The 18,272-nt window shown below is 38.7% G+C and overlaps 1 protein-coding gene across 2 annotated transcripts in view; it reads left to right on the plus strand.

The window, feature by feature from the left end:
* BLOC1S5 (biogenesis of lysosomal organelles complex 1 subunit 5) overlaps positions 1 to 12,638 on the plus strand; it is a 51,924-nt gene extending 39,286 nt beyond the window's left edge. Inside the window, exon 4 of one of the 2 annotated variants that reach the window (XM_023221169.2) lies at positions 10,601 to 12,638. In XM_023221169.2, the coding sequence (XP_023076937.1) occupies positions 10,601 to 10,782 (182 nt within the window). In that variant the 3' untranslated portion in view covers positions 10,783 to 12,638. The remainder of the gene's footprint in view (positions 1 to 10,600) is intronic. The other variant, XM_023221168.3, reaches the window with a different exon arrangement.
* Positions 12,639 to 18,272: the final 5,634 nt, after the last annotated feature.

An 18,272-nucleotide genomic window follows, 5' to 3' on the forward strand; every position in this document is an offset into this window, starting at 1 on the left:
GTGTATCGACAAATGTTACTGTCTCCATTTATCTGGAATGTGTTGTGGTTAATCCACAATAATAGTTCAGATCTGTCACTGTATAAAAATATAATGGAATGAGCCTTCTCAGAGTTTCAGTTTCTGTACCCTCTGCTTAAATCTAAATGTTGATATAAAGTTTGAAAAGTCAACAATTTGCTAATTTACACTTTATTGAAAGGACTTGACATTGAAGACAGATGGGAATGCTGCCCAAGGATAGTGGGACCCCGCAGGCCATTGGGGAAGCAGGGCCATGGCTGAGCTGCTGGATGAAGTGGCAAGGCAGATCTGTGGTCAGGGAAGTTTGTGTCAGGATGGGGTGCTTGCACAGCGTGCAGAGAGTGCTGGAAAGGCAGGCAGGGCTGGGGGATGTAAGTGGACCATGACAGACTGGACAGCAGATACATTTTTAATTCCTCTGTTTTGCTAGGTGCCACTGGGGATGATGGATTTTGTTAATTTTAGGGCAGTTCCTACACTTAAGGAGCTAAAAGTCTTGGAGTCCCAAAGCGCTAACCCTGTAATAATAGAGGATAAAGTGAGAACTGTGATCATTACTCATAACTTTTTAGGATCTTGGCAAAAGTGTAATTTATTAGGAAGACGATGGCATTCAAGCCTGACCTTGATTGGTAGGAATTCAGTTGCTGGAAGATGAGAAGAGAGATATTATAGGGCAAGGAATACGTTGTAAGTAAAGGCGAAAGATGTGAGAAGTCAGTATTGTCTTGTGGACCTGGTATGGAGGCTGTCTGAATGGACATTTCTAGAGATTAGTGTGGACAATCTTAAATGCTGTATTAAACAATTTGTTGTGGGGACATCAGAAACTTTCTGTTTTTTGAGAAGCCGAATAACTATCTGATAGAACACTGGCTATGCGTTTCAACGCAGGCAGTTCTCTTGGCTCTCAAAATAAAAATGAAGACGTATCACGTGCTACGTGTTACCTCTCTGACATGTTGCTGTATGATTTAAGTAGATTCAGGTGAGTGTGCACCAGCACATTAATCGGTCTGTTTTTCTAAGACATTGTCAAAGCACTTATAGTTCTGAAAAATGGCAATTTTTGTCATTCTTGAGCAGAAGGAACTGAAAATTAAATTTTAATTTGAACAGTTTCTCTTGTCACTTTGAACTGTTTCTACTGTGGTGTATTGGCCCTATGTATAGTAGGAAGATGACCAGATTGGGTAAGAAGTACCTGGCTTCTTTTATTTCTGGTATTGGTTCCCTTTGCTAGCTAGCTATAAGCCCTTGGATAAATCCTTGAGCTTCCAGCTCCTCGTCTGCAAAATAATGATCTATTCTACTTATCTGATAGATCGAAGGGTAAATTGCATTGTAAAAACTATTTGAAATGACTTTGAAAATTGTATCTCACTGTCAAAATGTAGAGTAGCATTTTTTTCCTGCCAGCTATTAGTTTAAGATGCGAGCAGTCACTGTGTGGATAAGAGCCCTGCCGTAGTCTGTTAGAGTCTGTGAAGAAGCACTTGAGAAACCTTCCCATTGATGATTTTGCAAATTAAAAAGTGCTGTCTATCCCATGGTTTAAAAAGCACTGGCCACAAGAAATAATATTTTAAGCCGGGCGTGGTGGCTCACACCTGTATCCCAGCACTTTGGGAGGCTGAGGCCAGCGGATCACTTGAGGTCGGGAGTTTGAGACTAGCCTGACCAACATGGAAAAACCCCGTCTCTCCTAAAAAATACATAATTAGCTGGACGTGGTGATGCGTGCCTCGTTTAATCCCAGCTACTGGGGAGGCTGAGGCAGGAGAATCACTTGAACCCGGGAGGTGGAGGTTACGGTGAGCCGAGTTTGCACCATTGCACTCCAGTCTGGGCAACAAGAGTGAAACTCCGTCTCAGGAAAAAAAAAAAAAAAAAGAATATTTTAATATTTAATATGAAGTACATTTCTTTTTTTCTTTTTCTTTTTTTTTTTTTTCTTTTCTTTGAGACGAAGTCTCACTCCGTCGTCGCCCAGGCTGGAGGGCAGTGGTGCGATGGCTCACTGCAATCTCCGCCTCCCAGGTTTAAGCTGTTCTCCTGCCTCAGCTTCCCAAGTAGCTGGGATTACACCTGTAATCCTAGCTAATTTTTGTATTTTTAGTAGAGACAGGGTTTCGCCATGTTGGCCAGGCTGGTCTCGAACTCCTGACCTTGGATGATCTACCCGCCTCAGTCTCCCAAAGTGCTGGAATTACAGACATGAGCCATTGTGCCCAGCCTGAAGGACATTTCTTATAGATATTATGTCTGGGGGTATTTTTAAACTAATTTTTATAGAATATATATTAAAAATTAGTATTTTAAAATATACTGAAACTTTGTTTCACCAGAAGTTGGTAAGTCTGTGAGACTTAGTTTGTAAGCAGACTTAGATTTGTTACCCTGATTTTCTTTCCTAAAGATAATTTAATAAATTAACCAGCTTAAAGTCATAAACAGATGTACTACTTTGCCCAGAGAAAAGTAAAAATTCTTTACATTTTTATTGGAGCAAAAAACTTTTAGTCGTGTCTATTTCTTTTTTCTTTTTCTTCTACTTTTTTGTTTTACTGCCATATGTAGCTTCTTCTGAAACTGTGACATGGCAGAGGTTTCAAACCCCACACATACACATATGTATGCACACACGTATGTCATAAAGGTAAAGTTTAATTTCTCATCTAGCCAATGTAAACAAAACGAAAGACCTGACCTCTAGCTGCATTTTCAACCTAATGTTAATTGTTGCCCTTGGTTATACTATTGCATACATTTTATATATTTGAAAGGTTCTCAGAACAAAGATGGGAGTAGTAATGAAATAAGATAGACTCCTGCCATTACTCATTAATTCTTTTTTTTTTTTGAGATGGAGTCTCACTCTGTTACCCAGGCTGGAGTGCAGTGGCGCCGTCTCAGCTGACTGCAACCTCTGTCTCCTGGGTTCAAGCGATTCTCCTGCCTCAGCCTCCCGAGTAGCTGGGATTACAGGCACACACCACCACTCATGGCTAATTTTTGTATTTTTAGTAGAGACGGAGTTTCACCATCTTGGTCAGGCTGATCTTGAATTCATTAATTCTTTTATGTCAAGACAATTTGTGGATTTCTGTAGGAAGTAAACTGATAAACGTCATTCATACAAATCATATTTCCCACAATTGATATCTAAAAGTACATTCAGAAGAACAATAAATGCACATTCCCTAGTTATTTGACATGTCTTAAAAACTACCACTAGTACAAAGTTGCATTTTGGGCACTAGCAATAAGAATAGTGAAAGGAAAATATTATTGGCTTGTAAAATTCACTGGCTCTTAAAAATATGCCACCGGTGGAGATGAGATGGTTAATAATATCTGTCAATAATTTAAATTTAGGTTCATGCACAGGTGTCAACTTTTGAAGCCCTGTTCAACCAGACTGGAAGTAATTATGAAGTAAATGTGAATGCTTTTGATTCACCTTGTCCACAAATATTTATTAGATCCAGTTATCCTTCTTTATGATTACTTTCATGACAGCAACAAGTTCACATGGCTTATATATCGTTTTTAATAGAGTTTGAAAATAGAGTAACGTATCAGTACATACTGTTCTATATAAAATCATTTTTGACAGTTGTTATACTGACACAACTTACCAAAGGAAATGGTTTTTCCTGTGTCTCTGTAAGGCATATATAAAATTAATGGCATGTATATTACTGGCAGATGCTCTAAAAGACCTTTTAGACCTTAGTTGGATTATTCAGAGTTTTCCTGTAGACCAGGGTTTCTCAACCTCAGCACTATTGACACTTTGGACCTGGTAATTCCTTATTGTGGGTGCTGTCCCACATCCTTGATAGAGGTCAAGGATGCTGCTAAACCTTGCAGGATGTTTAGCAGCATCCTTGACCTCTATCTACTAGATGCCAGTAGCACCTCCCCACAACCTGTGTTATAATAACCAACAATCTCCTGGGGGAGAGGGGTGTAAAATGCCCTCCCCTGCCCCCCATTGAAAATCACTGACTTAGACGAATCTCTGCGGAAGTGTGTTATTATTTTGTAATCCAGACTTCTTTTATATACCTGATTCTAGACACCTGTCTTCAGGATTGGTTTCCATTTCAAATTATCTTTAATTGGTGGAGGGCGGTGAGTGTGTGCCTGCATGCATGCCAGTTTATTATTATTTCTTTCTCTGTTGTAACTTATGTATACGTTTTACTAAGTAGAAAGAGATAACACCATTATAGTTAATTACTTTTGGTATGTAGTTATAGGTTATTAATAAATTCTCTTCCTTTTCTTTTAAAGTTGGCATTTTCTAAGTTTATCTTGAAGAGTGCAGTTGATTTCATTTAAGAAGAGCCCACTGAAACTTGATTTACTTTTTTTTTTATTGTGGCAGAATTCATATAACTTAACATTTACCTTCATAACCATTTTGAAATGTACATTTCAGTGGCATTATCTATATTCACATTGTTCAATCATCACCACCATCCATCCACAGAACCTTTTTTTTCTAAATTTATTTATTGCTATTTTTTTGAGATGGAGTTTTGCTTTTGTCACCCAGGGTGGAGTGCAGTGGCGTGATCTCGGCTCACTGCAACTTCCGCCTCCCAGGTTCAAGCGATTCTCCCACCTCAGCCTACCCAGTAACTGGGACAACAGGCGCCTGCCATCATGCCCAGCTAATTTTTGTATTTTCAGTAGAGACAGGGCTTCGCCATGTTGGCCAGTCTGGTTTTGAACTCCTAACCTCAGGTGATCCAGCCACCTCAGCTTCCCAAAGTGCTGGGATTACAGGCGTGAGCCACCGCACCCGGCCCACAGGACTCTTTCATATTGCAAAACTGAAACTCTGTACCGAATAAGCAGTAACTCCTCATTCCCCTTTCTCTCCACCCCTGGAAACCACCATTCTACTTTCTAGCTCTATGAATTTGACTGCTCTAGGTTCATCGTGTTAAGTAGACTCATATAACGTTTGTCTCTTTTGTGACTGGCCTATTTCTTTAGTGTAATGTCGTCGAGATTCGTCCATGCTGTAGCATGTGTTAGAATCTCCTTCTTTTTTAAGGCTGAATAATGTTCCATTGTATGTGTAGACTACATTCTGTTTATCTGTGTCTGTGGACATTTAGGTTCTCCCACCTTTAGCTATTATGCATAACATTGCTATAAATGTGGGTGTACAAATAGCTGTTCAAGTTCCTACTTTTAATTTTTTTGGATATATGCCCAATAGTGGAATTGCTGCTTTGTATGGTAATTCTATGTAAAAGCCAAGGTTTTTGTATTCTTTAAGCACGATGTTCTTATAACTTTAACCACTTTTTTTGTTGTTTTTCTGATTTCTTTATTTTATTTTTAAGGAGCAGTTTCCAAGTCATTTTATTCAGAATTTTATGTTTCTTGAATCAATAAATACTATACAAAACAATTTCAGTGTAAAAATGGCTACCATTTTCTCTCCTCTGCTTCCCCTACATGGGGACAATCCCCTGGGCAGCCTCACTCAGGAGTTCTAGGAGCTCTCCCTCCAGATTTGTTCCAGCAAATTAAGTTCAGTGACATAGTCCCTTGAATGATATCCAGAGAAACTCAGCTGGGGTGGGGAGAGCCTCTGGAATCTGGAGGTAACTAGCTTAGGGAAATGAATTAGTGTTTTGGGGGAGAAGAAATGGCCCCTAGGGCAAGAGCCTACCCCAAAGAAAAGGGGTGTCTGACATGTTCACAGTTAACTTCTTTTGCCTCAAGAAGTGGTATTTGTTCAGAGAAAAAAGTGACAAGATGTCCATGCCATCCTCACACGCCTGCTGCTCCTCTGCCCCTAGCTGGGGCCAGCTAGCAGGACAGCCTCTCAGACAAGGTCAGCAACATTGAAGGGCATCTCCTCAATGGAGATGTTGTAGGTCTCCGTGTCTCGATGGGTCTTCTTGTCATCTGTCACCATGAACTTTGATTACTTTGGATGGAAATCTTTAAAAAGATATTCTATACTTTTATATATTTTTTAAAATTTATTAAATGTTAAGAATAATTTTGTAGGAATCAGGCATTATAGAGAATATCCGATTTTATATTATGGTGAATATGGTGATGTCATTAGGGAAGGAGAAAGAGAGATACTGTGCTGTGTTTCTGTACCCACTGCCCTCAGACACTGTGTGTTTTAAGTTTTTTATCTGCCTCCTCTTTTGCTATAAGGCTGATGCCTGTTATTCTTCCCTCATTTATCAGCCTTTTCATTTTCTAACTTGTGATTTTTTAATAGGGTGTTGTCTTAGAAACCAGTTAACTAAGGTGGTTAGAAATGTATATAATGTAGGTCAAATAGGCTCAGAATCAGAAGAGTTTTTCATGAGCCCTGCAATATTTGTAAATGGACTTTGTAGTATCTTTTTCTTTTGGATGACTTAAAGGTCTTACCACGTTCTCAACTAAGTTTCAGATACATGTTATTTCCAGGTAGCTGGGTTTTATTTGTATGTAAAGACCACAGTATTGTCAATACATGAATGTATAGGCGACCCCCGCCTCCCCCTTTTTTCTCTACTAATTGTTGTAAAGAATGTAAGAATGGGCCGCCGCGGTGGCTCATGCCTGTAATCCCAGCACTTTGGGAGGCAGAGGTGGACGGATCACCTGAGGTCAGGAGTTCAAGACCAGCCTGGCCAACGTGGTGAAACCTTGTCTCTACTAAAAATACAAAAATTAGCCTGGTGTGGTGGTGGGCGCCTGTAATCCCAGCTATTTGGGAGGCTGAGGCAGGAGAATCACTTGAACCCGGGAGGCAGAGGTTGCAGTGAGCTAAGATAGTGCCATGGCACTCCAGCCTGGGCGACTAGGAAACGATAGCATGGAGTGGCTGTAAGAACTTCTTGATAAGGAAGCAAAACTAGATTTTCATTTGGATTTGGCGATTGTCATCTTTTAGCTTATTTTCACTCGGCCTACAAGGCCAACAAACGATATGCCTGATGTGAACAGGCTACTTGAACATGTTTATCTTTATTCATAGTATTCTGAAACTACACAATAGAAATACTGATCTTTGGCAGTATCTTATTCACTAATATATTGCAGTATCTTAAAGACTGTTCTTGTAGCCAAATAGTTAATAATGGCTACCTCAAGGATTAAATTGAATATAGGAATGGAGGGGAAAGTCTGTTGCTCTTGAGTTGTCTATATTGTTTGAATTATTACAATAATCTGTTGCTAAAATTATTAAAATTAAAGAACAAAAACTATAATGGCAGGGGGATAAAAGTAGAGTGATCTGCCTTCTAGATGCTTCGCTTGTGATTTGTATAATATATACCTTTTATTAAGTTCCTCAGGCACTGAGCTAGGAACTTGATATGTTCTACCTCTAGTCTTTTTAAGTATTATTTATGGATGCGGAGTATTTATTTTCCTCATTTTAAAGTTAAAGAAACTAAGTTGCTCAGCATTGCAACTAGTGACAGGTAGACCAGAATTTGAAGCGAGGTTTATATGCCTGCCAAAGCTATATTTTTCTTTATTGGGCTGTACTGGATAAAATGCATTCTGATTGGGAAGGGGAACACAGGCTGTTGCCTTGTGGTCCACATCACAGGGTCAGCTGAGCCAATGATGACTTTTCATTTACAAAGAAATGAACAAATTAAATAACATCTGAGTATGCATGTTTAATATTCTCTGTATTTATTAAAACACAACTAAAGCTAAATATCATTCTGATGAAGTTTATCTGCATTTTTTCTTTTTCTAGTGTGACTGTGGCTTTTCTCTTAGACTGTAATAGTTTTTTCTAAAGTTCCATCAGAATAGTTCAATAAACTCTTCATGCATCTTTTAGAGAGTTATAATCTGTAAGGCTGAAATGTTAAAAAGTAATTCTTTGCATTTTGTTTAACCTGTTTAACAAATTTATTGGATGAGTAAACCCCTCCCTAATGCTCTCTCCCCACCACTGTAGTATCTGTTCAGATCCCAAGTGTCTGTGGGGCATATTTTAGAGCAGTGTTTGACTGTAAAGGAACAGTCACACATTTTAGAGGCATGTTTGACCAGGAATTTTCAATTGGAAAGAAGTTGACGTGAGTCTGAAGTTGAACAGTCTTGGTGCCGAGGAGCTTCGGATCAGCCTGGCAAAAAGGCTCTCACAAGAGCTTTTGTCTTGTGAAAGAGATTTTTAGCTACCTACGTAAAACTTCCTGTAGAAAGATCTGATTTGTACTCTGTGATAGAAAAGGCATAGGTTTGGGTATCAGAAAGACCTAAATTTGAATCTACAACCAAGCTATTAGGTGAGTGACCATGGAGGATAAAAGTGTCCTTAAGCCTTAATTTCTTTGTCTGTAAAATGAGAATAATGTCATCTTAAAGGAGAGGCTTTTAGAAGTAGCTATGCAAAACAACTAGCAGAAATTTGCATTTTATGGGTACTTAGAGCACATTGGTTTATTCAGCCCTGCATCCTGTTTGTCATCCTGACCTGAATGAGAGAGAAAATAGAACAGCAAGAACAGGATGAACAGCCTGCAGATGGTTTCTTTTTCCTAGTAGCTTTTTTTCCGGTGGCTGACATCTGAGTTAACCTGCATCTGAGTACACTGCGTGTCTCCTTTTCATTCAGGTGCTGGAATTAATATGCCAGAATTAACAGTGACTTTGGGTGCTTTGTAGGGGTGTGTGTGTGTGTGTGTGTGTGTGTGTGTGTGTGCGTGTGTGTGTGTTTTGTTTTTGTTTTCGAGACAGTCTCTCTCTGTCACCCAGGCTGAGTGCAATGGTGCGGTCTCGGCTCACTGCAACCTCCGCCTCCCGGGTTCAAGCAATTCGACCTTGTATGTTTTTATAGTTTGCATATCCCAGTTTTTGTTTAATAGAACCTAATCTGTATCAAAACTTAACTGCTAATGACATACATGTAGAATAGTTGAAATAGGGATGTAAAGTTATTTTTTCATACTATTTAGATTTTTGTTGTACGTATTCAAAGTTAATAATTGAAATTATACTTTGGAGGGAGGGAGAAAACTAAATTTATACCTTTTTATTTATACAGCATTTTATCTGTATTACTGTGGTGCTAGAAAGAAAAAGAAAAAACTTTCATCCTTATATAGCAGTATTAAGGAACATCTCAAGAACTGAGACATTTGACGCAGATGTTTGAGATGTTGATTTGCTTTAAGGGCTAGAACTGACCCAGAGGAGATTTCTTTCTTTCTTTTTTTTTTTTTTTGAGATGGAGTCTCACTCTGTCACCCAGGCTGGAGTGCAATGGTGTGATCTCATCTCACTGCAACCTCTGTCTCCTGGGTTTAAGCAGTTCTCCTGCCTCAGTTTCCTGAGTAGCTGGGATCACAGGCCCCGGGATCACAGGTGCACGCCACCACACCGGCTAATTTTTATATTTTTAGTAGAGACAGGGTTCTGCCATGTTGGCCAGGCTGGTCTTGAACTCCTGACCTCAGGTGATCTGCCCACCTCAGCTTCCCAAAGTACTGGGATTACAGGCGCGAACCATTGTGCCCGGCCCAGAAGAGATTTCTCGAGTTCTCCTCTAGTGACTAATAATTTATGATTCTTTTTAATGCACTTAAAAATATTTTATGTAAGACAGACACTTTGACTTCTTATAGCAATGATTCTTTTAGCATGTATTTTTAAAAATTGGTTTTAAAATATCTGCAGTGAAATGGTGTTTGAGGAGAAATAGAAATATGAAAAAATACTTGGATTGTGTTTGATTTCATCGTTTTATACTAGATGCTTTAAAAAAATTTTTTTTTCTTTTTTTTTTTTTGAGACGGAGTCTCACTCTGTCACCCAGGCTAGAGTGCAGTGGTGCCATCTCAGCTCACTGCAACCTCTGCCTTCTGGGTTCAAGCGATTCTTACGCCTCAGCCTCCCAGGTAGCTGGGACTACAGCCATGTGCCACCACACCCGGCAAATTTTTGTATTTTTAGTAGAGACGGAGTTTTGCCATGTTGGCTAGGCTGGTCTCAAACTTTTTACCTCAGGTGATCCACCTGCCTTGGCCTCCTAGAATGCTGGGATTACAGGCGTGAGCCACTGTGCCCAGCCCGCTTTTAAAATTTAAGAAGGCCAGGCACAGTGGCTCACGCCTGTAATCCCAGCACTTTGGGAGGCCGAGGTGGGCGGATCACAAGGTCAGGAGATCGAGACCATGGTGAAACCCCATCTCTACTAAAAATACAAAAAAATAGCCGGGCAAGGTGGCGGGCGCCTGTAGTCCCAGCTACTCGAAAGGCTGAGGCAGGAGAGTGGTGTGAACCGGGAAGGCGGAGCTTGCAGTGAGCCGAGATCGCGCCACTGCACTCCAGCCTGGGCGACAGAGCGAGACTCCGTCTCAAAAAAATAAAAAGAAATGAGAATATCCATGTTTAATTTTAATGAGAGAAGCCTTAGATGTTTCTAATGTGTCATCTTTTTTTGGATATTATAACACAACTTTTTCCTTGTGACTTCCCAGCTGATTGTTACGGTAACCAAATATCAAGAGATAACTTGATGAAATTACTGTCTGGAAAATGTCATGTGACTTTCTAATTTTCTTTTCTCAGATTCATAGTGACCACTTAGTAGCTAGTGAGAAACAGCATACGCTCCAATGGGACGACTTCCTGAAGGAGCAACCCAACAAAAGGGCTGAAGTGGATGAAGAGCACAGAAAAGCCATGGAGAGGCTTAAAGAACAATATGCTGAGATGGAGAAGGACCTAGCGAAATTTTCAACTTTTTAAGAACTTGAACCACAACAATCACAAACTAATGTGAATATGTTCACCTCTCTCCTGAAAAATATTCCCACCAAACCATTTAGCCTCTGCTTCAAGCTTAGCAATATATTCAGTGGCACTCTTGTATCAGAAGAAAGCAGCTTCTACCGGCGTTCTGATTGGATGTTTTCAGAAAGGTGCTACATCTTTCCATCTTTAAGTGCCTATATGATGATTTGAATGAAGAGGAGTAGGAAGGACAATGGAATAAATGTACTCTTCGTTAGTCAGAATTGATCATCTTTTCCATTGATTAGCTCAGAGAACTGTAGGTATAGACTTCTTAAAAAGATCATTTAATTCATTTCTATGTAGGGTTAATAATTGTTTATTGTTGTGGCTTAATGGGCAGGTATAGAAGCTAGCTGTCATAGCCTCCTTGGCTGTTGGAAGAACGTACAAAGTGTTACTGCATGAGTAATGTAGACCAAAAAAAAAAAAAAAAAAAAACCCAACTGTCCTTGGAGCAGAGACCACATTTCAGAGAGGTGAGAGTGAAAACACTGTCTCCAGGGCGGCAGAGATGGCCGTGTAGGTATTTGAACTGCCTCTTGGGAAGGGTTGCTCATTTTACGTGCAGCATAATGCCACGGGCTTCCGTGGATGAGAAGACACATGTTATAAGTTTTGTGGCCTTCCAACACTTAACTATTTTCAGCTTTTAAATCATGCTTAGTAAGAACAGCTTACCAAAAATATTTTTTGACATTTAGTTTTTCCAAGAACTATAATCTTGCCCATAGTATTTACCTCATTTTTGTGTCTGTTTTGCTGTGGGTAAGCTTTATAAGATAAATAATATCTATACATGTTTCGACTGTTTAGTGGAGTAATCAACAAAATCTGCCAGGGAGTCCCTGTGGAACCATAAAGTTCCTGGCTTTGAATGAACCAGAAGTGTTTGCCCACATGGCAAATGGTCCATGTTAAATGTAAATCCTTTTTAGTGCTAATGTCTGTTCTCATAAGCAGGTATATTATGATGAAACATGTACCAGTTCTGTCATCACTGTGATCTTTAAAAACCTGCGTTTAACAGTCTAATTTGAGGCTGGGTGCAGTGGCTCACACCTGTAATCTCAACACTTTGGGAGGCCAAGGCAGGTGGATCATTTGAGGACCAGGAGTTCAAGCCCAGCCTGGCCAACATGGTGAAACCCCGTCTCTACTAAAAATACAAAAATTAGCCCGGTGTGGTGGTGTGCGCCTGTAATCCCAGCTACTCAGGAGGCTGAGGCACGAGAATCACCAGAACTTGGGAGGCGGAGGTTGCAGTGAGCTGAGATGGCACTGCTGTACTCCAGCTTGGGTGACAGAGCGAGACTCTGTCTCAAAAAAAAAAAAAAAAAACTAACTGCTGAAGAACTAAGTTGATTTTTTATTTGCCATAAACGAAGCAAAAGTAAATGCAATAATTTCAAGAGATTTATGGTAAATGAATTTGAGGTATGGATAAATCTTTCACATACTTTTTATTACTCTTTAGTAAAGAAAGGCACACGGAAGAAAACATCCAGCTCTCTTGTGTTATCTCAGTATGGCGACTGCAGAAAATCGACAATGCCTGCCTGTGTAAATGTATGGCTTACTGTCAAAGCTTCATTCTTGGCTGCATGTTGAAAATGTGATTAAACTTAATAGAGGAGATGAAATAAGTATTTGAGATTTTTTTTCAGTAACACTGAACTTCTGCCAACTTTCTCTATCCGCTACTGTAGGCTTGACAGGCTCATCAATCATTTGCTGGTACCTGGACTAAAAAGCGCACTTGCTGACACCAAGGCATGTTGGAATTTTCTTAATTCTCTTTCAGTGGACGGGAAAAAAAATACTTCCAAAAATATCCTACACATGAAAAGGGAGGGGAGCCTTAAATGAAAATTCCCTTTGTTCTGTAGACACTTTTTGGAATGCGATTAATTGCCAACACATCATTGAACGAATGCTGTAACCAAGAAATTAAGATTGTATGTGTGAGGGGAATATATTCTTAACTGTGGCTACCCAACTTGTATAGCAAACATTTCTGATAGTTTGTGTTCATCTCATGTGAATAATACTTTACCTTGTAAGTTTGTATATATTCCATAAATACCTAAGGGACTTCCTAAACCAAAATGAATCGATGGGCTTTTTGAGCTTTAGACATTAAGATACTCAATTGTTTCCTTGTAACATTTTTAACTATTCAGCATAGCTTCTATAAGAGTTGGTTTATTTGCCTTCCTTTTGATATTTTTAGTGGTGAACACTTTTGCTTCTGTTTCCCAGTTGCCAAATCACTTTTAATATGTATTTTATTTACATGTAAAAAATAATTTTAATAACTGCATAATTTGTAACATTTCTTTTCCTTTTTTTTTTTTTTTTTTTTTTTTTTTGAGACAGAATCCCACTGTGTCACCCAGGCTGGAGTGCAGTGGCGTGATCTTGGGTCACTGCAAACTTTGCCTCCTGGGTTCAAACAATTCTTGTTCCTCAACCTCCTGAGTAGCTGATATTACAGGCATGTACCACCATGCCCAGCTAATTTTTGTATTTTTAGTAAAGAAGGGGTTTCACCATGTTAGCCAGGCTGGTCTTGAACTCTTAACCTCAAGTGATCTGCCCACCTCATCCTCCCAAAGTGCTGAGATTACAGGCATGAGCCACTGTGCCCAGCCAGTTTGTAACATTTCTGCTGTGTTTATGCTGTTGAGCAGAGATACTATGGGTTCTGCGTAGCTCACCGGATTACTGTAATGATCAAATGAAATAATGTTTTATAATTTTAAAGCACCATAGAAAGATTTAAGTTCTATGTATTTTTAAGTTTTAATTATAATTTCTTTCTGGGCTAACATATGTATGAGGCTTTTTTTCCCATTTCCTAGCATGTATATTTTTAAATTTTATGTTTATTGATTTCTGTTTTAATTGAATTTGAATTGTGGACAGAAAATAGGTACATGTAAGACTGATCTGTTAATATTTGTTGAGATTTGCTTTATGACCTAGATTATAAGTTGTTTTTGTAAATGTTTCATGATTGCTTGAAAAGTATGCTTGTTTTTTGGTTGTTGGCTGTCCATTAGACCAAAGTTGTTAATTATGTAGTTCAGTTTTTTTCCAGTTTACTATTCTTTTGTCTTCTACTTGATCTCTCAGACTCTGAGATGTATTGAAATTTTCTGTTCTAGTGAACTTACCAATTTCTCCCTATAATTCTGTCAATTTTTGTTTTATATATTTTTATATATTTTGAAGTCTTGTTATAAATATATACATACATATAAAAATACATAAAATATATATTATATTTATATAGATTATGCCAGCTAGCTAGATTTATAGGATATATCTTTTTTTTTTATCCTTCTGTTAAACCTTGCTGTTATGTTTTAGATATGCCCCTTAAAAACTGTGTCTGGGGCCGGGGTGGTAGCTCATGCCCATAGTCCCAGCACTTTGGGAGGGCGAGGTGGGCAGATCATGAGGTCAGGAGATCGAGACCATCCTGGCTGACATGGTGAAATCCCATCTCTACTAAAAATACAAAAATTAGCTGGGCATGGTGGCGTGCACCTGTAGTCCCAGCTACTCGAGAGGCTGAGGCAGGAGAATCGCTTGAGCCCAGGAGGCAGAGGTTGCAGTGAGCCGAGGTTGCGCCACTGCACTCCAGCCTGGGCGACAGAGCGAGACTCTTTCTTAAAAAACAAAAAAACATGTGAGTGGATGTTTTTCTTTCTTTCTGATCATTTGTCAGCTAAGAAGTTCAATCCATTTACATTTGTCAGAATTACTGATATATTAATATTTATTTATATCATCTTATTTTGTGCTTTTTGTCCCACCTTTTCTGTTTCTTGCTTTCTTTCAGCTTGAGTTTTTGTTTTGTTTTTCCATCTACTTTTCTTCTACTTTCAAAGTTAAACATTTCCCAGTTTCCAAATCACTTTTGATATGTATTTTATTTATATGTAAAAACTAACTTTTAATGAAGTGCTTAGTAGGAAATTTAACTTGCATAGTTAACAGAATCTAAAGTAAACATCTTTTCTCTCTTCCTATACATTAGAGATTTTTGTACAAAGTCTGATTTATCTCTTCAACTTACAAATTGTTGCCTAGAATTCTAGTTCTATCTCCGTTTAACTACAAAAGTAGTTATTTTGTACAGTCAGTGTTTATGTAGATTTACCTAGAAGTTTACTATTTTATTATCCTTGAAAGTTAGCTAGGTATACGATTATAGGTTGACAGCTGTTTTCTCAGTATTTAATAATATTCTACTGTCTTCTTGCTTCCATTGCTGCTTCTGAAATGACAGTTGCCAGTCTGATCAGTATTTGTAGCTAATCTGCCTTCTTTCTCAAGTCATATTGAAGATCTTTATCTTTAATGTTCTACAGTCAAATGTGGCCATACTACAGTATGTTTAGCTGCATATTTCTTTTCATTGTCCTGTTGGGATTCATTGAGATTCCTGAATCTGAGAATTGGTACTTTTCATAAATTCTGAAAAATTCTCAGCTACTGTCCCTTGAAATATTGTGTCTCCCTCATTCTCTCTATTCTCTCCTTAGGAAATCAAATTATACTTCCGTTTTATGATCTCACCATCCTCTCCATATCTCTTAATCCCTGTTTCGTATTTCCCATCTCTCTGTCTCTCGGTGTTGAATTCTGGATAATTTCTTTAAATCTATTTCATTAATTCTGTCTTCACTCTATCTCTAACCTATTTTACCCATCTATTAAGTTGTTAATTATAGTTTTTTTTTTTTTTTTTTTTTTTCAGAAGAGTTGTTTGGTTCTTTCTTAAACTTTCCTGGGTTGCCTGGGATAGTTCCATTATTCCCTCTTTTTCTTTTCTTTAAACATATTAAAAGTACTTATTTTACATTCTGTGTGTGGTAATTTCAATATTTTTTGTGGATGTGAATTTGTTGCTTGTTGTTTTTGCTGAAACAAGTTTACGGTGACTAGTTTCCTAATGTGGTCAGTCATTTTTTATTTTAAGTTCGCATTCCTCTCAACTTTCTTTTGGGAGATTTTTTTAAAATTTCAAGTATAGTCCTACAGAGAAGATTTTTTTTTCTCCTGTCGCATCAATTTGTTTCTTGCGACACTACAAACCACAGACCACTTCAAAATCAGTTTTCACCTTGGATTCCCTGCCTCTCCCTTTTCTACTCCTTAAGCTTTTGCACCCACACACCTACGTGTGTGGTGTACACACTCACAAAATGTGAATTTCAGCCCTGCACACCTGTGACTGTTGGCTGTGATGGCGCATTCTCAGAGGAGACATTTTTCTTCCTTTATCTCTTCTTGAATAATGAAGAAGGGTACATTTAGGTGTTCTCCTAGTTTACTTCCTGAGGACAGGGCCCTCTGAGGCTTTACAAATCCTCCTGCTCATCCAGCTCAGTCCCTGTTATGGACTGAATTTTGTCTCCCCTGGACTCGTCGAGTAAAGCTGGAACCCCATTGTGACTGTATTTGGAGATGCGGCCTTTAAGGAGGTAATTAAGGTTAAATGAGGTCATAGGGCGTGGAAGTGAGACCCCAGAGCTCTCTTTCTGCACGTAGAGGGAAAGTCCTGAGATCCCAGCAGGAAGGCAAGCCAGGAAGAGGGGCCTCATAGGAACCACATTTTTCAGGACCTTGACCTTTGACTTCTTGCCAGCACATCTGTAAGAAAATTAATTTTTATTGAAGCCACCAAGCCTGTGGGATTTTGTTACGGCAGGTGGGGAAGTCCCTCACTTTGATTCCTGTCCCTCACGCAGGTATGGCTTCTAACAAGTGGGGCCTTCCTAGGCTGCAGGGATGGGGATGCCTTTAGGGCAGTTATCCAGAGCTCAATTCCCCTATAGAATGTCCCTGTCTCCTGAGCTGCCTTCAGTTGTTTTCACTAATTTGCCTTGAATTCAGCCAAGAATAATAAATAAAGTTTAAATTGTTTTCTAGCATTACTGGTGTTCAGTGGCTAGACAGATTTCCCTGTACAGAAATGGCATGTTAGACAGGTATATGGTGATTTTATTATACTAAAATTTCTCCAAAAGAGAACATGCCCATATTCTAGTGTAAAAGATAGTTTTTTTACTTTTCTTTCAATATTATACTGAATCTTTTATATTAGATTATTTCCTATTATCCATGAACTAATAATGGTTGTCTCTACTGCTTCTATTGGATTGACCTTTTACTGTTTATGAGCTAATGAAGGCAAAGAAGAGTTCAGTAGTGTTCTAAACCTGTATAACTCTTATCTGAATACTCAATTTTGGAATTTTTAATCTTTAGGACATTATTGTGGTTTGTGAAAAAATGTCTCAGGCTACTATTATGGGCATGTAGATAGAAGGGGCTTGATCTGTGCTATTAAAGCCAAAGTGCCGTGAAAATCTGGAGGAGTCCCAGATGCCTCCAACATACATAGGGAATTCTCTTCTTTGCTCTTATAATACATAAACTTTCTATCTGAACATTTCCATGTGCTGTCTGTACAGTTTTCTACTGTGCATGTGTCTAGAGGTAGTGAGTTTTCTGGTTGCCATTGCAAATGAAAAGGTAGAGGGTTTTATTGCTTTGGAATTTAGTATAGTGTCTGCCTTTCTTGAAATTGTACCCTGGAGGCTTTTTCTTTTTTTTTCTTTTTCCCATTTGGGGCTGTAAGTCTATCTCTCAGGATGAAAAATACCAGAAAAATACTTTAAACATTAATTCAGTCAAAATATTTGAAGCTTCCATTACAGACAAAAATACTTTAAACATTAATTCAGTCAAAATATTTGAAGCTTCCATTACAGACAATATATTTTCTAGTAGCTTGTTCTTAGTCTTTCAGAAAGGTTTTATAATTATTTCATAATTTTCAACCCCAATAAAATGTTAATATTTTATTGACTTGGTGCAAATCAAGGTCATACAATGAATGGAGAATGGAAATTGGTCATATCATGTCACTTACTGCCTGCTCTTCCTCATTCTGCTTTTTTTATTTGTTTTTTTTTTGTTGTTGTTGTTTTTTTTTTGAGACGGAGTTTTGCTCTTGTTGTCCAGGGTGGAGTGCAATGGCGCAACCTTGGCTTACTGCAAACTGTGCCTCCTGGGTTCAAGCCTCAGCTCCTGCCTCAGCCTTCCAAGTAGCTGGGATTACAAGTGCCTACCACAACACCCAGCTAATTTTTGTATTTTTGGTAGAGATGTGATTTTGCCATGTTGGCCAAGCTGGTCTGAAACACCTGACCTCAGGTGATCCACCTGCCTCAGCCTCCCAAAGTGCTGGGATTATAGGCGTGAACCACCGTGCCCGGCCCTCTGCTCATTTTTGAATCTTAACTACTACAAATAATGCTTTCTTGTGACTGGTCTGGCAACAATAGCAAAACAGCATTTCCTCTGGTATTTTCCTATTTATGTTCCATAAGCGAGAGAAAACAAACTTGGATGTTCAGATGTGA

The sequence above is a fragment of the Piliocolobus tephrosceles genome, chromosome 5, assembly GCF_002776525.5.
Source record: "Piliocolobus tephrosceles isolate RC106 chromosome 5, ASM277652v3, whole genome shotgun sequence".
Lineage (NCBI taxonomy): Eukaryota > Metazoa > Chordata > Mammalia > Primates > Cercopithecidae > Piliocolobus > Piliocolobus tephrosceles.